This window comes from Hirundo rustica, chromosome 5 (assembly GCF_015227805.2).
Source record: "Hirundo rustica isolate bHirRus1 chromosome 5, bHirRus1.pri.v3, whole genome shotgun sequence".
Classification (NCBI taxonomy): Eukaryota; Metazoa; Chordata; class Aves; order Passeriformes; family Hirundinidae; genus Hirundo; species Hirundo rustica.
Genome location: NC_053454.1, coordinates 61,543,181 through 61,563,306, shown reverse-complemented (window position 1 = coordinate 61,563,306; position 20,126 = coordinate 61,543,181). Strand labels below are relative to the sequence as shown.

Genomic DNA, 20,126 nt, shown 5'->3' with positions numbered 1-20,126 from the left:
CCCTGCCCCGAGCGCTCCGGGCGGGGGACGCGCGGCTCTCGCAGCCACGGGCGCGCCCGGGCTCGGGGCACCCGCCCCAAGGCTGCCCCTGCCCCAAGGCTGCCCCTGCCCCAAGGCTGCCCCTACCCCAAGGCTGCCCCTGTCCCGCGGTCCTGCGGGGGGACGCGGGTGCTCCCGGCGGCGGGGAGGGCGGCGCAGCTCGGAAGGAGGCGGATGGGGGGCGGGGGTGTGAGCTGTGCTGGCCCAGCAGCTGAGCAAAACCAGCCCCAGAGGGATCCCTTTGAGGAGAATCGGTGCCGCCCTTGGAAATGCCACAGGCTGTCCTAAACGCAAGGTGTAGTTTGGGGGCTGGGGAACCCCCGGCTCGGGGTTCCTCCTGGTGTTGGTGCGGAGAACAAATCCGAGGCGAGGGTTTTGGAGGCACGCTGGAGACCTGAAGTGCATCGCTGTGTGGGGCGTGTTGGGTGGCAAATAGCGTTCTCCTTTGTGAGATTCCTTATGATGTTCTTGTGGTGCATTTGGGGAAGCTTGAGTACTCCGGTGTGTACTCAGTGGGTGTGTTTTAAAATCAAAATAAGTGCATGCATGGGTGCATATAGAAGAGATCTCTTTCCCATCCATACTAAAAATAAACAGCAGCTTCATTCTCTGGGCTGGTATCAGAGTATGTGTGACTGAGCTTTTGGCCTTTGCTTCGTCACCTCCTGTCCCAGTTGAGCATTCACTCCCTCAAACAAACAGATTTGTTTGGAGCGAGTATCTGGTTTTTTTCTCCTTTGGAAGCTGATGTACTTGAAGGCATTACTCAGCACAGCTAGAATCAGTGAGGTAAGAAATCCATGTCTGTAATGCCAAGAGGAGGTGAAATGCCCTGACTTTGCTCTGAGCTCCATGAAGGACTGTCTGTGACTGCCAACTTATGTCCAAAGTCCCTCTCTGCTAAATTGTTGTTTGAAACCACAGGCCCCTGTCAAAACCTTCAGTTTTACTTGTAATTTTCCCTAATCAGGAGATCTTTACCCATAGTAAACCTGGTGATGTGAGTGCAAGGGGTTGAGCTACTTCTGATAGAAAAGGAGGCTTAAAGAAAAATATTTAATCTTAGCTGTTCAAACTTTGTGAGAAGTTCTTACCTGGATGTGGGGAAACTGAAGCATTGAGATGAGCACATTTGTGCACAAGGCCTTAGTGGAGAAGCTCAGTGGTTGAGCAGTGCTTTATCCTGTGTCAGCCGTATTCTGCAGTGATTGTTCAGGTAAGCTTTGTGAAAAACCTTTACAAGATGCATATAAAAGTTCCCCTGTTTTTGTGAGCCGTGGAGGTGGAGCTGCCTGTGCAGTATCGTGTGTCACAGCTCGCTCAGGGACCGACTGATGCAGTGATAGCAGTGTCTGGAGGGACCAGGAATCAGCATCTATTTACATGGTGTCTTGGACTCTGTTTCTTCTGGGGCAAACTCTGTCAGTAAATCAATTTTTCCCACCATCTCTTTTTTTCTTGTTGCAGTTTTTTCCAGTTCTCACATTTCTAAGAGCATCTTTCATTTATTCCCATAGAGCAGCAGGAGCAGTCCTGCTGCAAAGTCCTAGGTGTTACAGGGAGGCAGTGGCCACTACACCAAAAAGTCAGTATTTTGCAATATTTTGGAGGTTTATTTCAAGCCTTTTTTTTTTTTTTTTTTTTTCCTGTTACAAATCAATCCTTGAACTATTTAATCTGTTGTATTCTCAACCAATTCCAAACATTGGAATTGGGGAAGGAGGCTGCAAAAGCTCTTCATGGCAGCAGCCCCTGCTTACTTGTTACAGGTGATTCCAGACAGAAGGAACAAGATGATGTACTTAAACATACTGTCCTGCAGCAAAACCTTAAAAAGCAATAAAAGCAACTTGATTAGGCTGTCCTTAAAAAAATCCTAACCCAAAACCCAAACCTTTCCTTGTTCCCACAGAAAGCCTACCCAATACTATGATACTAGAAGTAGACTTTTCCTTCCCTTTCCTTCAACTGTGAGATTTACTTCAATCCTAAATATCTTCATGTTTCACAGTAGGTAAAGAAAAACTTGTTTGTCTCTTCTTAGTTAAGAAATTATTACTAATTTTTGGGTTGTTAAACTTCCTTTTGCTCATTCCTGTTTGAGCTTGCAGGATCAGGAGTAGCTGCTGTTTGAGGTGATGTGCCTATCTGTGCTGACAGAGGAGTCAGAAGCAGACTTTGCCATGTAGATGCTGTGTTGCTAATTTAATTTTTTTAGATTGCATTCCAAGTCAGAGATGGCTTTGTCCTTTTTGCTTTGCAATCTCTGCATAGTGAGGAGGAAAACTTTCTCCTAATGAACACAGGCTGTTCACAGGCTCTGAAAATAAAAGTACACCTAGAGGTGCTCCCTGGAGTCCTAAGGGTGCTTTGGAAATTTGTTTGTGTTTCTTTGCATAGATTATTCTATGCAAATCTATGATTCTATGAATTGAATAATCATAGATTATGATCTATAATCTATGATTATTCTGTTCATTCAGTTTTGAAACTCAAAATACTGTGCAGTACAGCTGAGCTCCCAAGTACTGGTGGCTGATGGAGTGCTTGGTGTTCAGGTGGTTGGTCTTAAAATGCCAGTGCAGTCAGTGTGTGATTCTTTAATCTTAAAGATGTTTTGGCAGAACTCTGCTATGTTTTGCAATCCAGCCAAAGCCTCTAAGGGTTTGTGCCAAAGTGTAGCTCACAGGAGGGTTTGTAAGACCAGTCAAGGCTGTCTGACTGGTTTGAGATGGAGAAAGTCGTTCATCCTGCACAACCTCCTCTGCATTTATCCGTGATTTGAGTTTTCCTGTGTCCATGACTATCCTGGAACCCTGGATGGAGCCTTATCAGGTGTTCTTGAGTTGCCTGGTAGTTGTATGAAAGGTGGTGATTAAAAGGTCCCAAGTCAGTAAGTTAAACAATTCCTGTTTGGTGTGGTGTTTTTTTGGGGTTTTTTTTTTTTTTTTGGGTTTTTTTTTTTTTTTTTTGGTTTTTTTTTTTTTTTTTTTTTTTTTAAATAAGTCAAAGTTAAAGGACATTTTTCCAAGTACTTCAGGTATCCTGTGGAGTATTTGCAGCAAGATCGTTGCATAAAGGAGCCTGAAAGTAGAGCTCATCTGGAAGGGAATTACTAACTTCTTTGTTTCTGCATGCTAAAAGTAAACCAATGAAAGTTGAACGGTTCCTAATTTTTTAGCAGACCTTCCCTGTGATCCTGATGTGCGGGGCACTTGCCTGTGCTGAGGTAAACTGAAGACCCATATTGTGAAATGGGAGCTGCAGGGTTACGCCCAGTGCTGTTGGTGTTTCTAATTGCTTTGAAAACAAAGAAATTAAATTGTCTGTTAGTGAGATTTGTTGGATAATAGCTTGAGCAATAGCTTGTGGTGCTTTGTTGATTCTAAAGAGTTCGTTTTGACCGTGTGCTGTTTGTTTAGACCCTCTCCAAGAGTGAGCCAGGGCCAGCAGCTGTTCTGTAGCAGTTGGTACATGGCCACTTTCACTGTGTTTAGAATGTGGGGTGCTGTGACGTGGATGCTGCAAGTAGAGGCTGTGATTGCTGAAAGGCTGTATAAATACACGAGTTAAGATGCTGTCAGCGCAATTTATAAACTCCATTCTCCTGGGGAGAAGAAACAATAGTAATTCTTGTTTTCTGTGAAGTAATTGCCCTTCGCGTCGCTGTCAGAACAGGCTGCGTGGTGCTTGGTTGGGTTTGGCCTAATGGGGAAAGAGTTGCTGAGTCAAAATATGCTGCACTAAGCAGGAAGTTTTCACTGAAAGCAACTGCTTCCTCTTGCCAGTCAGAAATAGCAGCTCTTAATCCTTTTTCCCAGTTTTATGAGGTCTTTACATGATGGGTGCCATTTTTTCCCCAAAGCTGTATGCATTGGCATGCTGACTTCTGTATCCAGCAATCTGTTTTGGCATTTCACATCCCTAAGAAAGAGCTGCACATCCTTTTGAGTATTTCTAAGGGGAGCAAAAAGCAGGGAGAGTAATCAAGGTCCTGTACACTGGGCATACCAATGTATTGTTCTGGTGACAGCCTTCTCCAAGGCAGACTGTCCGTCCATTTCAGATGGATGTTACACATCTGCTCTCCTCAAATATGTTGGAGGCACACTGCAATGAAGTCAGATAAGCCAATTTATTGGTGCCTGATAGCATTGTTGAAGTGGGTGGTGACACTATAGTGACCTTGGGAATGACAAGCCTGTCTGGGGACTTGGGACCCCTTGTCCCCCAGCACCAGGACCGTGTGGACTGGGGACACAGGCGAGGTTCAGCCAGCCAGGAAGGGACAGGGAATGCAGTGCTGTTATTATAAAATACTATTATTATATTATTATTGAAAGCTTGAAAGCCTGTTTCTCTTCCTGCTGAGCGACAATATTTCTTTGTCAGCCTCACCTGAGCGGCACAATTTTCAGGGGAGATTTTTAAGGTACAAGATTAGGTCACAGTGTTTGTGGTGTTCTCCTTTATTGTCCTTCCATGTGCACGTGCCCTGCTGGAAAAGCTTCATCCTCAGTCACTGGAGTGCTTAGAGCCAGATAATTTTTTCCTTCCCGTTACTTTGAGACAATAAATCCATCCTGCTATTTTTTGTACACGGGAAATTTTAGCTCCAAGGCGCCTCCTGAGAAGGTGGCACAGCGAATAAAACCCAAACTGCGCCTCGCACACCTCCTGTGAAAACAAAGGTGCCGATTGAATTCCTGTAGTGGCATGCAGGGATGTGAGCGGAATACAAATGTGGCTTTGTATTGCTGGCGCTGCTCCTTTGTATTCCGGGGGCGATGGATGGGGGGTGCGGCCGTGCTCTGCTCGCTCCCAAGCGGACTGGCACAGCCCGGCGAGGAGGTGCTGTGCCGAGGAGCGCCTGACTGCCGGCCCCGCATCAGCAGCGCCTCGGCAGCATCCTGGGAATCGCAGGCGATCACATGAGCCTGGATTTCCAGCTCAGTTCATTAGTCAGCCATTTTGGTCACCACCCTGCTCCCTGCGCACAGCCAATCCCGGCGGCACTCGCTGCCCGGGCTGCGCCGGGAGAGGGGACCGGCGCTCGGATCTCGGCACACCGGGACGCTGCCTCTCCGCTCGTCCTTTGTTTTTTTTTTCCTGGGGTCATCACCAGAGGAAGACATTCTTTTTGCTTCTGCTGCCTTTTTAATTTTTTTTTTTCTTTTTACATTTTTTACTTGTTTTTCCCTGCTGCCTCTGGGTGCAGAAGCCAGGTTTTCTGTGGATGCTGAGGATCAATAGCTTCTAGCATAGCTGGAGACGACGACAGTCGGCAGAAAGGAGGGAGGCAGAGCTAAGCGGGAAGGAGCAGCGTTTTTACCTTGCTTGATCTATGAAAAGGCCAGAGCAGCCTCTGTGATCCTGAGCAATCTGTCCTTTAATCGCAAGGTATTTCTGATTTTCTTCTTCAGAAAGCTTTTGTTTTTAGTCCTTATTTTGCCCCCGTTGTTGTGGTACCAGCTGAGTCATCATGTCTGCTCTGACGCCTCAAAGCGACATGCCAACCCCCACCACAGACAAGATCACTCAGGCTGCCATGGAGACCATCTATCTTTGCAAATTCCGCGTGTCGATGGATGGAGAGTGGCTGTGCTTGCGCGAGCTGGATGACATCTCGCTGACACCCGACCCCGAGCCTACCCACGAAGGTACGGTCCGGCTGCGCCCCGGGAGCCCCGGGCCGGCCTTGTGCCGCCGCTGCACGAGTTGGGAGGGGGCGTCTCCAGGACCACATGCTCGTGTCCTGCCTGCAGAGCCTGGACAGCCGTGGGCAGATCAGAAAGCCAAACTGCTGCTTCAGATTGCCCTCAGAATTTGTAACCCAGCCCTTGAAGGCAGACGTGCGATGAGTTATCTTCTTAGCTGTATCAGGTTTGTGTATCTCGGGAAGGAAGAGCACCGTGATGTGTGCTCAGTGAGAACGTTTAATCGTGATTTTGCCCTTAAGCCGGGGCTGATAGCTCTGTTAGTGAGTGGGAGCACAGTGGCAACACCCCAGCGTGTGCCTGGTCCTGGGGAGTTTTTGGAAAGCCCCAGCGATTACGCAGCTATGCCCGTTGTCAGATGACGATGCCATCACAGTGCCCCGGCTCGCCTCTGATGAGCGTGCTGCTGTTTGTAGCTGCTTGGAAGCCTGAAACGTGGAGATGTAGCACGTCTCGCTTTCCCCTGGAAAAAGGATTTGTCATCTGGGTTGATAAACACTTTAATACCAGGATGAGGATTGGATGCTCTGAGTACTAAAATCATGAGGGGACATCCACGCAGTGCTCTGCCAATAAACAAGCGGGGAAGGAGAGATTATGAGTTTCTGCAGGTGCTGAGGTTCTGAGTGCCCTTGCTGTATACACCTTTTGGTTTTAGAGCAAGGAGGCCCCAGCTTCTCATGCCTGACCCTTTTCCAGTAACTCCTGAAATGCCACTCCACCAAGCAGTCTTGCTTGACCCGTTTAATGCTGCCTGTTTAAGTCAGCAGTGTCTTACATTGTCTTACTGAATAAGGCAAGTGAAATTGTGGTGGGGATTTAAGCATTAAAATAAATTTCCAAGGGATAATTCAATTTCCATTTGACAGCTGCTTCCAGTGACAGTAGCCGTTGGGTTTGGATTTGGCTTGCCAAGTACTTAGTCACGCAGTGGGAGGTTTCAGAAGGAGAAATGTAACATTCCCTCTGAAGCATATCCCAGGGGTTCAGGGAGGTGATTACAGGGTGAGCAGGAATTCGGTTGTCTTCCAGTTCCCATGTTCTTGTGTGTGACATTGAGACCTTCCTTAGTCTAACTCCAGTGTTTTTCAAGGTGTAATTACAGTCACTCTCTGGTGAATACCAGAAGGGGGTTAGAAAACAGCGTTTGCTCATTTCTTTACCATATTATTTAATTCATATGACAAAAATAAATGCAAAAGAGCAGTACCACTACAACCTCCCTGGGGATCTTTATGCGTGTGTAAATTAAGGTTGCTCGTTGGTTGTTTGGGAGGGTGTGTGTGGATCCAAGTCGTGTTTTGAACAGAGAAGGTCAGGAAAAGCATTGACAATAGGAAAGCTGACACAGCTGTATGCCGGTGTTGGGTCTGGTGCTGCTGCATCAGCACTGCTGCTGTGTCTGCAGGGTGTGCACAGGTCAGGGGGACAGGAGGATGGGCTCATGTCCCTGGGAGTCTCCATTAAAAAACCCCTGACGTGCCAAGGTAGGCATTATGAAGAAGGGAAAAAAAAAAAGCTCTAGAATTCCTCCAAAGGCATAACAAAGGGGGACAGTTTTTTCCTTAGAAATCAAGACATGTAGAGTATATATTGCAGTAAGTACCAAATCCAACAGCTTGTTGGAATAAAGATTTGAAGCCTGCAGTTTGCTGTCCCTCAGCTCTTGCTGCTTCTGGAGAGTTTTGTCCCTGACCTCTCTTCACCCTGTGATCTGCTGTGCCCTCAGCCCTCAAGCAGCCGTCCTGCCTTCAGTGTGGTCACAGCAATTCCAGTCCTGCACAGAGCTGGAGCTTGAGAGCAGCTAGGCGAAACTTTTCTTCAAATTAAAAGCAAGGAGCAGATACTGAGTTGCTTGCAACTGTGTATATTCCATATAACCTGTAGCATGGCTGCTCAGTTAAACAATAAAGGCAATCAATACACTTTTTTTTGATTGAAACAATTCTGTGTGCATAAGAAAATAAGCAGATTCTGCTGTTTACTGGAAATCTGCTTGGATTAGAAAAATAACTAATTTTTTTAAACAGGCTGTGATTCTTAATAAGACTCTCAGAACCTTGGTGTTCTCTACAGGCGCCATAAAATTAATGTGACATTGGTGGTTGTTAATATTGTTTGCTTGCAATGCATATGATGATCTTTGAGGAAACTTTAGGGATGGAGGTAAAAAACCACCTGGATTGAATTTCTGTTGAATGTTGAACAGAGTGTGTGTATGGATGGCATTGAACAGTGGTCTCAGTTTTGGGGAGAAGTTACACAAAATGGCCCTTTTTTTAGGCCATTTTACTGGATGTTAAACTTCTATTCTGAATAATCATGAGGAGCTTCACGATAGGGCTGTGAAAATTTTGTCCTCATGGGATCACCTTGTAATAGCATCCAGAAGGAATACGTGTGCTAGCTTGAGAGAACTTTCAAGAATTACAGTATTCCTCTTTTTATTAATCTTCCTTAATTGTACTAAGAGGAGCAATTGGAATTAGAATTTATAACATACAAAGACGAAATTATCTTTCCTACAGTGTGGAAGCTAAGGTCAGATTTGTTTGTTTGTTTGTTTGTTTTTTTACCAGCAATTTAGAAGTTTTAGGTTCTGACATGTGCTTGTGTAGAATGCCCTGACAAGGAGTTGCAGAGCTCTTCAGGAAAAGCAAATGTTCTTCTTAAAACCTCCTGCCCATGAATCTGTTGCGGTGGTTATTGAATCATCCATCAGATTTTACCTTTCCTCTCCATTTTCTGTCCACGTGGTTTTCCATCTTTCTTTGCATACCTCAGACCCTACTGGTTGTACTTTTGTTTTGCAAACTTGGGTTTAGGGTTTCTCTAGTACTGTGGAATAGGAACTGTAAAGTCATGGGAGAGGTAGACTTTTTCAGTGCTTTGGGCCTTTTCCATTACAAAAGAAGTCTGAATTGTACTGAGAGTGGCAGGGACCTTTCAGGTGTGAACAAAAACCTGCATGAGATGACTACTCTACAGTTGACTCATAAAATCTCTTAAAACACATCTGGTGATAGAATCTTTTAAATAGATGAGAAATCTGAAGGAGCTGGAGACCAGATTTAATAGAAGAAATGTGAAGTTAGAAAATGCAAGTTAAATGAATTACAGCGTTTTTGTGGTCATAAATCTTGGGAATAGCAGTTGGGTCATGTAATCCAAACTTCAATTCAGAAATTACTTTTAAGAGTAATTGTTTTCCTTGCTCTTTTAAACTGTGTCAGTCTAAATGAAGTCAGAGCTGGGGAACTTGGGGCAGGTTTAAATTCCTCAGAGGTGGGAGTCCAAAGTGCTGCAGAGAAACCACTTGGGTATCAGTCAAACTGGGAATTGAAAGATGGGGGAAAAAATCCCAAGGGTTTGGGTTTTTATTTTCTTAGTGTAAACTATGAAGGACTGAAATAGGATGAGGAATTTCCTATAGCGGTTAGTCATGTGTTTCCCTCTGAAAATAGGCTGCTTGTGCAGAAACATTCCATATAGCTGCACACAGTTGCAACTTACAGAAATTGGGTAATTATTTGATGGTAGTCATGTGGAGATGGGAGTAAGACTTAGGGTGGTATTGAATTGTGACTTCATGTGATGTCCACTGGCTGTTTATTTGTCCTGTAGATGTAATAGACAGTGGGCTGGGAATTTCCAAGTTGTCTGTGCTTCTTTATTTTATTTCCTTCTGTTCCGTTGTAGATCTTTGACTGGTCTTTCCTTCTGTATGCAAAGCTCTCTGTATATGTGTATATTTAGAGATGGAATTTTCATGCAGTGGGTTTTAAAATAAATGGGTTTTTTAAGCTACTTTGTCCTGAGTAGATAGTTCCTAGCATTCCAGGCTGCAGACTGCCTGGTGGCTTCCCTGCTTTTGAGCTTGCAGGGTTTTTGAACATGATGCTGAAACCCTTTGCTAATCCCTTTGTCAACAATTTGTGAACCATCACATTGGCAAACCTAACCTGAAAGAATTCGTTATGTACCTCCCATAACAGCCTCTACCTAATTTTCTTCCTTGACCTCTTTATTTGCTATTAGATGTATTCCTAAGGTAACTAATACCAGAATGCAGTTGAAGTACAGTAATGTGACCGAAGGTTCCCCTTTCATAATGAGGGAATATGTGCCCAGATTTGGGCCAAGCCTCTCCCAGCAGCCCTAGCAGCAGGGCTGACCTGGCACCATCACTCAGGACTCTCTCTATCAAGCTCAGTTTTCACTTCCCAAAACTGTTGCCTTGGGGTTTTTTAGGTTATTTTACTGACAGCTCAGCTTCTCCTTACGAGTTTGTTTAAAATTACTGTACTTAAAAATAATTTTTAAAACCCTGACCTATTTAAAAACTCATGACCTTTTCTTCCCGATGGAACAAATTCTTCCCTGTGAGGGTGGTGAGGCCCTGGCACAGGCTGTCCAGAGAAGCTGTGCCCGCTCCATCCCAGGAAGTGTCCAAGGCCAGGCTGGGGCTTAGAGCAACCTGGGATAGGGGAAGCTGTCCCTTCCCATGCAGGGGGCAGAGGCAGGGGGTTGAATGGGCTGAATTTCAAAGTCCCTTCCAACACAAGGCAGTCTGTGATCCTGTGATTCTGTTTCATCTGTCTTTGGAAGAACTTGATTCTCCTATCAAGATGCTTCTGTGTGAGGTGATGCTCATTGGTTCAGAAAGGTTTCAACTCTCAACTCTATTTTAGCCTAATAACTTCAACCTTTAAAAACAAAGTAAATGTCTGAAATGATTTTGATGCTATTCCATTTTCCCAGGGTTTACTTGTAAAAGCTTTCTTTGGCTTGGGAGAATATTCCCTGCTCCTTCAGTGAGATGCCCTGCTGTGTCAGCAAAAGGGAGTGACTGCAAACCCCTCCACTGTCCAAATAACAGATGGGATTTTTGTGATTAATATATTAGAGACAAGTTCTCCAGTCCCTTTCTGAAGAACTGGCTTGAGTGTTCATTCCAATGGGATATTCAGTTCCACAATACTAATCTTCCTGGGAATCTGGTTGGAATGAGATAATCATGTTATGGAGGCTTAAAAGCCTTGGTCATCCTGTTTTCTAAACTTGGTTAAATAATTTCCATCATAAGTAAAAGTATTGAATTTTTCACACCCCATAAGGACTATGGAAACTACAGAGTTTCAGGTCTTTGTGAATCTTCTGTGGGAAGATGTTCTTCCCCCATTGTTGCTTGTTAGTGGAATTTCCAGACAAGTGGGAAAATGTACAAGGTAAAAGAAGAAATGAACTCTATGCAAAGTGCAACTGGATGCATGGAAAATGAATGAAAATAGGGAAGAAAGTGCTAATTAAGTGTGTGCTTTTGCCTCTAAATCTATGTAAATGCCATAGTACCAGTTTAAATTCATGCAGTTCCTGCTTGTAGGAAGGTGGGATTATGGCTTATAGGGGTAGAAGAGGAAAGAATATTTGTGACTCCTCTGGATATTTCTCTGGGAGCTTTATGTGGGTTACTTGCTAAGGGTTAAAAATAAGTGAGAGATGAAATGAAGCCTGACAGTTCTCTCTGTTCCTGTTACCCAGCTACTTTTAAATCTGGTTTTGGTTATGTGTTCTTCCCTGTTTATGCCTTGTATTAAGAAAAAATCCCACCCCTCAGTATTAGGTAAAAGACCTGGCAGTGGTGGTGTGTGGCTTCCCTTACTGTGTGCAGGTTGGGATTCCGGGATGATCAGCATCTGGATCTGAGTCCCAGAGTCCCGTTTGTGCAGCAGGGCCCTGGGAAGCATCACGGACAGCTCCGTCCACCACAGTGAGATTCAGTCTCCTGGCCCTTGGGAAGCTGCGACACCTGTCATGAGAGACCAAAAGCCATCAGTGTTGTATGCAGGGGAGAGCATTACCAGAGATTTGGTTTTGTTACAACGGGGATTTCCTCCAGGGAGGGTCCTTGTTGCTCCTGCAGCAGTGCTCAGTCCCAGGGGACCGTTGGTGAAAGTCTCTGGTTTGGAGGACTAGGGTTGAACACGATCGCTGTGCTTAGCCCGGTGTGAGGGTGAGGGCCCTGCTGGCAGCGGCGCTGCGGCGCGCACACGGGGCTCGGCTCCGTGCGCGCTGGGGCTCCCGGCTGTTGTTCCAGCCGTGTCGGAGCAGTTTGCGGGCCAGGGCTGGCTCCCGGGCAGGAGGCTGGCGCTGGCCGTGTGTGGGAGGGAGGAGGGCCCGGCAGCCGCTGGACTTTGCTCAGGACTTCGGCACAGTTGGCTCGGGAAGAGGGACGGAGCCTCTCCCGTGCTTTGGACGTTCTGCCGAGCGCGGGTGCGTAAGTAGGGAGTGAAAAATGCCCAGGGTTTGGGGCATTTGTCTGGCTTGGCTCACTGGGTTTGGAGCAGGGACATAGTGGGTGTGCTGAAACCAGTTCTCCTCGTCCTTCCTGCTCCTCTCCCAGGATACCTCCCTGGTCCTGCCGAGGAGAGAGGTGCTTCCCTGACCGAGTCCTTAGGGATCATCATCAGCTTGTGGCCCGTATTAGGGCTCAGCTGGGTCACCTCTGCAGGGTCTGTCATTTGGGGTGAGGGTCATAACAGAGTTTAAGCTCTGTTGAACCTTTAAAATGTCCTCTGTGTGTGTTTTCCCTGACTGTGGCTGTTTCCCTGCCAGCAGCTCTTCTTGGGGCTGGATATAAGGAAATTGAAGCAAAAGCTGACATTGCGTAAATATCACAAATATAGTGAAATACTATATATAATTTATTTGTATTTATCTTAGAAATAAAGTAATGCTTTTGTTGTTTTTCTTTTTAGGATGTGCTTTATGAAAATGTTGCTTGTGTTAATGCAGAAACAAAGCTTCTGCAGCTTTACTGAAGCCTGCCCTGCTCTGAGTCTGGGAGAAAAATGCTTTGCTCTATTGCTTTGTGCAGACTAATGAACCTTTTTGACTTGCAGATCTCATACCACTATGAATTAAGTCTTGTATGATGCAAATCTCCCTTTCAGTTATGCTTTTCTTACACCTTGATTTTGAATCTTTCCTTTAGATCACGGCTTGCATGACGTTTTTCTTTCTTTTCCTTTCCTTTTGCTGTTTGCAAAGACTCTTGGGAGGATTTGACAGATGTGGTGGAGCAATTGCGCGATGACACCGAAGGTGCGTTCCACACCCACATCTCACAGCTCTTGTTTGTGCTAATCGTTGGCTTCTGCACTATTACTTTGAGCCTGAGTGCAAAATGCAGTTAGTTTTCCTTTCCAGTGCCAGTAGCTGTGGCTTTCTTGCATTTTCTTGGTGTTGCTTAAATAAATGTTTGCAGTTTTTTTAAAGTATTTTGACTTGGAGGTAGAAGAAGTGCATTAGCAAGGGCTATTTGCCTTCTCCTAAATCCTTTCGGAGGCAGTAGTTTCCCAAGCCTGGCAGAAGCACAGCTTAAAAGATTGCAGCAACATATGGAAGCTGAATTTTAAAAAATATTTCAGAAATCACCCTGAAGCTTCAGATATTCTGCAGTATTTCTGTCTAGACTCTTCTGACTTTCTGGCAGTAATCGCCAAGGCTTGGCAAAAAATGGTTCTAAAACTTGTATTGCAAATTTTTGTTAGAACTTGTGAAGTACTAAATGAGAAGCTTATTTATAGTGCTTCTTTCTTGATTTTTAAAAAGGATGCAAATATGAAGTAGTTGCATTCCCCAATGTCGCAAGTAGTCAAGCAAATTGGTACTTTGATGATTAAATGCAACTGCTCCTGCTTGGGATTCAGGTGTTTGCAGCACAAAAGGCTGATGTTCTCCCGCACTGAGCACACTGATCCTTGCTGCTGATCTTCCACGATGGTGCTGACTGTAACTGTGCTGGTTCTGTGCCTGGGTGCTGCCCGCAGCCTCCTCAGCCGCAGGCAAAGTCCTTTTCTCCTGGCTCGACAGCCTGTGCCGCTTCCCAGAGAAGGGCATTTACCAAGACAGGCTTTAAGGAAAAAAAGGGGCTTGAGACTTCTTTTTTTCATAAAATATTGTATGAGTTGTTTTGCATTTATTTTGTCAGGTGTTTTTCTGCCACACGGAAGCAGCCGTGCTAAATTTCAGGTTACTTTAAGTTGGTATTCTTGGTGTAAGATGGAGAAACTTGATGAAATGCTAATGAATTGGCATTGCTTTCAGTGGGTTTGTTCAGTTCTCCAGTGTCTCATCATTTTCTGCCTTTGATCCAAGTTTTAGCTTCATTTCAGTTGCTTCTTCCTTGTTTTAGAGTAAATATGAGGAGTGATAAAATTTATTGTCACCAGATGAGAAGTACCAAGACCAGTCACAGCTTAACCCTTTGAGATCCTGTATTCCATTGACTCTTTCTTGACTTTCAGGTTCCTGGGTACAGATTGTACCTGTTAAAACAAATTACAGGATCCTTGGATGCTTTTGGAAACATCTTCATGGAAGCAGCTGGTTAGGAAACATGTTTGTTCTGTAGAAGCTGCAGTATTTAAATGACAATGTCCTGAGAGTTTGGTTCCTTCATCTGAAACCCAGACCCTGTGGAAATGCAAAGTTCAAGGGCTGGGGATTTACTATTTAAGGTTTATGATGTGGGCTGTGAAGGAAAGCCCAGGCAGAGGTTTTGCAGAGAGAGGCAGAAGGAAGTTGGAGAAGGTACCAGCTCAGATGGAGCATGCCAGATCCACACCAGGATCAGACTTGTCCCAGCTTAAAGCCAGCCTGACAGTTTTACTGTGGAAAAGTCAGCCTTGCCTACCCACCCTGCCTTTTTTTAAAGGTGTGTGATGCAGTACCTAGAGCAAGTGTATCAAATACTTAGCATTTAATTTTTGGAATAAACCTTAGGGATTTTATCCAGTTTCACACCATATAAGCTAGATGGTTTGCAAGATGAGGATCTTGGATAAACTGTACGTGCAGAGCACAGTTGCTCACAGCAGACTAAGGAAGTGGGAACCTTGGATTAGTGTGATATGGTGAAAATATTTTTCTGTTGAAATTAGCCAATAACCGTGGCCAAAGGAGCATTTTCTTTGATGCTCTCTTGTACAGTTCCTTTAATTCTGCATGAGGGATTGGTTTGCTACCCGAGCAGAGTCACTGTGGATGCCTTGCTACACATCATCAGATCAGCGGCCTTGGCCAGTGAGGAAATGTGATGAGACAGGATGAGGAGGAGGTCTCTGTGTGCTGGCAATACTGTGCCTGACTTCTTCCTGAGTTTGTGTTACCAGTGATGGTGGCTCTTAGCTACACTGCAGGTCATAAAATGGATTGGAAATCCTGAGCAGGTCGTGTGCTCAGGGTACCTCCAGATCAGCAAGACCCATCACTTTGAGGCAGCAGTAGTCCTAAAAGGCAATAAAAACGCCTCACAAATCTGAGTCTTTCTGCAGTCCAGTGCTGCTCTGAGCATTGCACTCCTAAATGAGTACTAGGAAGTTCTCTAAACTAATGGGAATGAATTTCGAGAAGGAGACTTCTGGTGATGCTTCACTTTGAAAAAGAAGGGGAATGAGAGAAGCTCTGTCCTGAGCTGCTTTTGGAGGGACTGAACGAGTGAGCTGTGTTATCAGGTTTGGATGCTGGCGCTGCCCTGGCTCTTCCCTCTCCTTGTGCTGGATTTTTCCCAGCCCATAGCGCACTCCGGTGTGGGTGTATTCGCTGTGCTCTTGGCTCTCTTTCTGGCTGGTGGGTGCTGACAGGGTGCCTCTTGCTTAGGTCTCTAGTCTGAGGTGTCCTCTGGTCAGGTCTCTGCTGCCAGGAGTAGTTAATTCACTCGTGGGGGCGGCAGCTTGGTTCAAGGGTCCCTGGCTGTTGGCAGCAGCCCTGGATAAATGGGCCTTACAGGAATGAAACTGCTTGCACCCAAGAACTGGAGCTCAAAACTTGGGTGTAAGTAGCAGGTCTAAAGGTCTGGGTGTTTATAATATGGTAGAGGAGGAATATTACCCTGGGAGATCTGTGAGTCTGGGGATTTAGTATGACCTGTCAGGAGTCATGGAGATCAGCTCCTCACTGTTGAAAACCAGTGGCACTGTTCAAACCAAGAGAGAGAAGTGGGAGTTGGCTCCGTGTTACATCTAAGCTTAAAAAAATAGTCTTGAGGAAGAGAGATGCGAGTTGGGATAGAGATACATGTTGCTGGATTAAGTGTGAGGGGGTCCAAGGTGATCTTTAGATGGAAGAACAAACCAGAAGTAGAGAACTCTCACCAGTTTGTAGCTGGGGATGTGAGTTGGAGCAAGTGATGGCCATGAAGGTCAGAGACACGTTGTCAAGGTGCAAAGCACCGGATGAGCACCAATGTCTTTCTTGAAAAGAGGGAGCTCCTGTAGTTTCAAGTATTAAGGCACCCTCCCTATGATATATTGTCTCTTCCCATGCCATTGTGGCTTTGGCCCTGAACTGCTAGTTGATGTTGATCGTTCTCCACAAAAGGCCTGCAGAGTGCCTCCTGTGAAACTCGCTGCCCCCAAAATGCCTTCAGAGCTGAGGAAAAAAAAGAGCAATGTGGAGTGTTTCCTATAACAAAACCCGCTTTTGTTGCTCAGTAGCATTTTGCTCCCTTTGTTGCAGACCCGAATTACCTCATGGCTAACGAACGCATGAACCTGATGAACATGGCCAAGCTGAGCATCAAGGGGCTGATCGAGTCCGCGCTGAACCTGGGCCGCACGCTGGACTCGGACTATGCCCCCCTGCAGCAGTTCTTTGTGGTGATGGAGCACTGCCTCAAGCACGGCCTCAAAGGTAACCCGGGCTGGGCACAGTGGGGAACGGCAGTGTGGAGTGAAAACAGAGCTCTGCAGCCTGCACGAGACCCGAGAGAGGCTGAGCACGGTCACTGCTGTGGTCGCAATGGACTGGGCAGGCCAAAGGAAGGGACATAAACCTGCTGGAGGGGAAAGCTGAGGCGTTGCAGGTGCTTGCCGTGTTTAAAACAGCAGTTCAGTTGTCCCAGGTATAACTCGGTGATCAGGGATTAAATTGGCTTTTGGAAGCTCGTGATTCCTTTTTCTGCCCTTAGCTGTGCTTTAGGAGTGCATCCCCATGCTGGAAGAGAAACTGAAGCCCTGGAGCTCCTTTCTTGGTAGCTCTGTCTAAACAGAGGGTTTGGGTTGTGTGCAGCTCGTGGCTTGAAGCTGCTTTTAAAGCAGAGCATGTGTTTGACTGTGAAATCCTAAGTCACAGCTCAAATGGCCAAGCACAAACTGTCCTTTAGGTGCTGCCCTTGTGTGGTAGTAGCTGGAGATGGGAAGCAGAGGGGCATGGAAATGGCTGGTCTTTAGGGCCCTTCCCACTCAAACCATCCTGAGATTCCAGGATACCAAGTGCCTGCCCAGCAGCAGCCCCAGAGGAACCATTCTGGCAGGATTTGGCTCTTTCGCTCACTTGTTTGAAAATGTGTTATATCAGCACGGGTCTAATGGGCTAATTTTTTATTTCTTTCTGTTTTTTAGCCAAAAAGACTTTTCTCGGACAAAACAAGTCATTTTGGGGACCTCTGGAATTAGTAGAAAAACTTGTTCCTGAGGCTGCAGAGATTACAGCAAGTGTTAAGGATCTCCCAGGGCTGAAGTAAGCACATTGTTTTATTGTATGAGCACAAAATACAGGTTTTATTGTGAGAAGGATCCTGAAGAGAAGGAAGGGCGAGCAGAACCTTCAGGAATATCTCTGTCACCTTCTGCAGATAAAAATGGATTGTTGCTCTCTTACTCTTCATCAGGGATCTGCAGCAGGAGAGCACAGGATATATTCTTGCTCTGTTAGAATGGGGCAACTTAGGGGCAGCAGTGCATTTACTGCTTGTGCCTTGGGCATGGGAACAGCCTTCTTTGAGCATTCATGAAGTCAGACTCAAGAGGAAGGAAATTAACAGGAAGGTTATAACAGTTTAATAGTTCTGAGGCTGATGTAGGTAATTCTTCTTTTAAATAACTTCAGGTAAAGTTTATGTGAGAGGAAAGCTTCGGCACCAGGCTGGAGAAGATAGTAGTTTGTGTTACAGAGGGGAGGCAAAAAGCCACAGGAAGAATGCATTACTTGTAAAAGTTTTGTAGGAATTTCAGACATCACATTCAGGCTTGCCTATTTCATGGTAAAAGAAACTGTAAGGAGCTTTTAGCTCGGAATAGAAAAAATGGGTAAGGAAGCTTTTGTGTGAGCATCAGGACTAAGGATGGAGTCATCTTTGCTGAAAGAATAGGTAGATAAATTCAATAAATTGCTTTTGGCTTAGTATTTAGTCACATACATATGGACAAGTGCTTTTCCTGGAGATCTGTGCAGGACTCCTGCAGCAGCTGACAGGACCGGTGCTGTTCCAGGGCTCCTGGAACCTCTTCCTGTTGTAGAGCATTGTAAGAGGCAATGCATGAAAGTAAAGAACAGTTTTAGAGTGAGTTTCTAAACTTTGTGCTCACAGTGACCCTTTGGAAGTACCAGGTCCTGCTAGTGAGTCAGGAGTGGGCAGCACTGGCCGTGGCTTCCTCGGGCTGCTGCTGCTCGTGCTGGGTGAGGTCAGACATCCAGGTCAGCGTGTTAGAGCGATGTGCTCTCAATGGCCGGCAGAAGAGAGGGAAAGGACTGGCACTAGAGCCCATGGCATCCTGTGAGGCCGTTCAGGAGCAAAGCACCTGAGGAGAACAGAACTGAGTTGGTGTTCCTGAGCTGTCTGGCCGGATTCTCATCCAGCCTGACCCACCCCAAGGAGTGGCATTGGGCAGCTGTGCTGGTTTGTGCATGTTCCTGTGACTTAAGCAGAACTGGTTGTGACTCAGAAGGTGATGAGCTGGAGCAGCTGATCTGTCTGGCAGCATCCAGCAGGGATAAAGGCAGAGAAGTCTTTTTAGTATGGCAACAAAAACATCATGAGTGAAGAGCCAGTGATGGCTTAATTGGTGTGGACTGGTTTGTGCTTACATACTTTGTATATCTCTGCACCAGTGCCAGCTCTGTCTTGGAAGCGCAGAAACTTGAGGTAGGGTGGGGTTATTAGAGCTGTTGGTGACTGTGCCTTGCAGGGTGTCTGGAAATGTTTGTTTCTGGCCTTTGCAGGACACCTGTGGGCAGAGGAAGAGCTTGGCTTCGCTTGGCTCTGATGCAGAAGAAACTTTCAGAGTACATGAAAGCCTTGATTAACAGAAAGGATCTTCTCAGGTGAGTGCTGGACCCATTCTACTTCTGCTGTCTTGTAAGATCTTGCTCATCTTTCCCATCTCACTCCTCCGTATCTCTTGCCCTGCATCCCAGTGAATTTTACGAGCCCAATGCACTGATGATGGAAGAGGAAGGTGCCATCATTGCTGGCCTCCTCGTAGGTCTGAATGTCATCGATGCCAACTTCTGCATGAAGGGAGAGGACTTGGACTCCCAGGTACTGGGTATTCAGTTAATGGGTTTGTTCTGCTCATTTTAACTGGAAAATTAATTAATTTTGCATAGCTTACTGATGTAATGAACCCTTGCTGAAGTACAGCAGGTGCTGATGTTCTAGCTCTAACCTTCCACACCTGGCAACAGTGGATTGGTCTCAGAAACCAAGTGTTTAATGCAAAATGCGATTTTTTCTTCTCCAGGTCGGAGTTATCGATTTCTCCATGTATTTGAAAGACGGGAACAGCACGAAAGGCAGCGAGGGGTAGGTGCACACACAGTTGTCTTGCTGCTCTCCTCTTGAGAATTCAGGTGTTGCAGGCTGACCTGTTTCTTTTTTCCAGAGATGGTCAGATAACTGCTATTTTGGACCAGAAGAACTATGTAGAAGAACTCAATAGACATCTAAGGTAAAACATGTTCTCTTGGCTCTTTATTATCTTGTAGAACAAAAGACAAAGCAGGATTTTAAAAAGTGAAGGGATTACTGTAGGGTGTTTTCTCTTCAACAGTGCTACAGTAAACAACCTGCAGGCCAAGGTGGATGCCTTGGAGAAATCCAACACAAAGCTGACCGAAGAGGTAAGTGTCGTGGAAAACCACTGGATGCTTTGTCCTTTGGGAGTTAGGGATTAACCAGGGAGGGAGAGGTTCCTTTCAGATGTCTGGTGTACAGAATGAGGGGTGTTTAATGATGGAACTGGAATATCTTACCTGCCAAGGAATTTCACTGACTGTCACTACAGAGCACAAGCTGTAAAATCAACTGTATGTTTATGTAAATTTGCAAAAAGTAAAGGAAAAAATGTCATTTTAAGTGAGATGTCCAGCCTGAGCATGAGAAAACAGCAGGTACGTGAGGCAAAGGCGCAGTCTGTGTTTTAACATGGGTCTGCAGCTCAGTACTGATGGTGTAAACCTCACAAAATGTGCTGAGGTCAGTTCCCTGGCAGATGGGTGGCAGGAGGTCTTACCTGACAGAATGAGTGGCTTTTGGCATGTTACCTGCACAATGGTACCAGGAGATGAATTGCAACGGTGACTGCA

The 20,126-nt window shown here is 45.7% G+C and overlaps 1 protein-coding gene across 12 annotated transcripts in view; it reads left to right on the top strand.

The window, feature by feature from the left end:
- Positions 1 to 20,126, top strand: part of RUFY3 (RUN and FYVE domain containing 3) — a 48,404-nt gene that overhangs the window by 17,437 nt on the left and 10,841 nt on the right. For 6 of the 12 annotated variants that reach the window (XM_040065865.2, XM_040065867.2, XM_040065866.2 and 3 more), the window contains 9 exons: positions 5,258 to 5,699; positions 12,807 to 12,860; positions 16,278 to 16,451; positions 17,162 to 17,279; positions 18,762 to 18,863; positions 18,957 to 19,080; positions 19,283 to 19,344; positions 19,424 to 19,489; positions 19,592 to 19,661. In XM_040065865.2, coding sequence (XP_039921799.1) covers positions 5,522 to 5,699; positions 12,807 to 12,860; positions 16,278 to 16,451; positions 17,162 to 17,279; positions 18,762 to 18,863; positions 18,957 to 19,080; positions 19,283 to 19,344; positions 19,424 to 19,489; positions 19,592 to 19,661 — 948 coding nt within the window. In that variant the 5' untranslated portion in view covers positions 5,258 to 5,521. Of the gene's footprint in view, positions 1 to 4,969; positions 5,700 to 12,806; positions 12,861 to 16,277; positions 16,452 to 17,161; positions 17,280 to 18,761; positions 18,864 to 18,956; positions 19,081 to 19,282; positions 19,345 to 19,423; positions 19,490 to 19,591; positions 19,662 to 20,126 lie in introns of those variants that run through there. The other 6 variants (XM_040065873.2, XM_040065872.2, XM_040065869.2 and 3 more) reach the window with 5 other exon arrangements.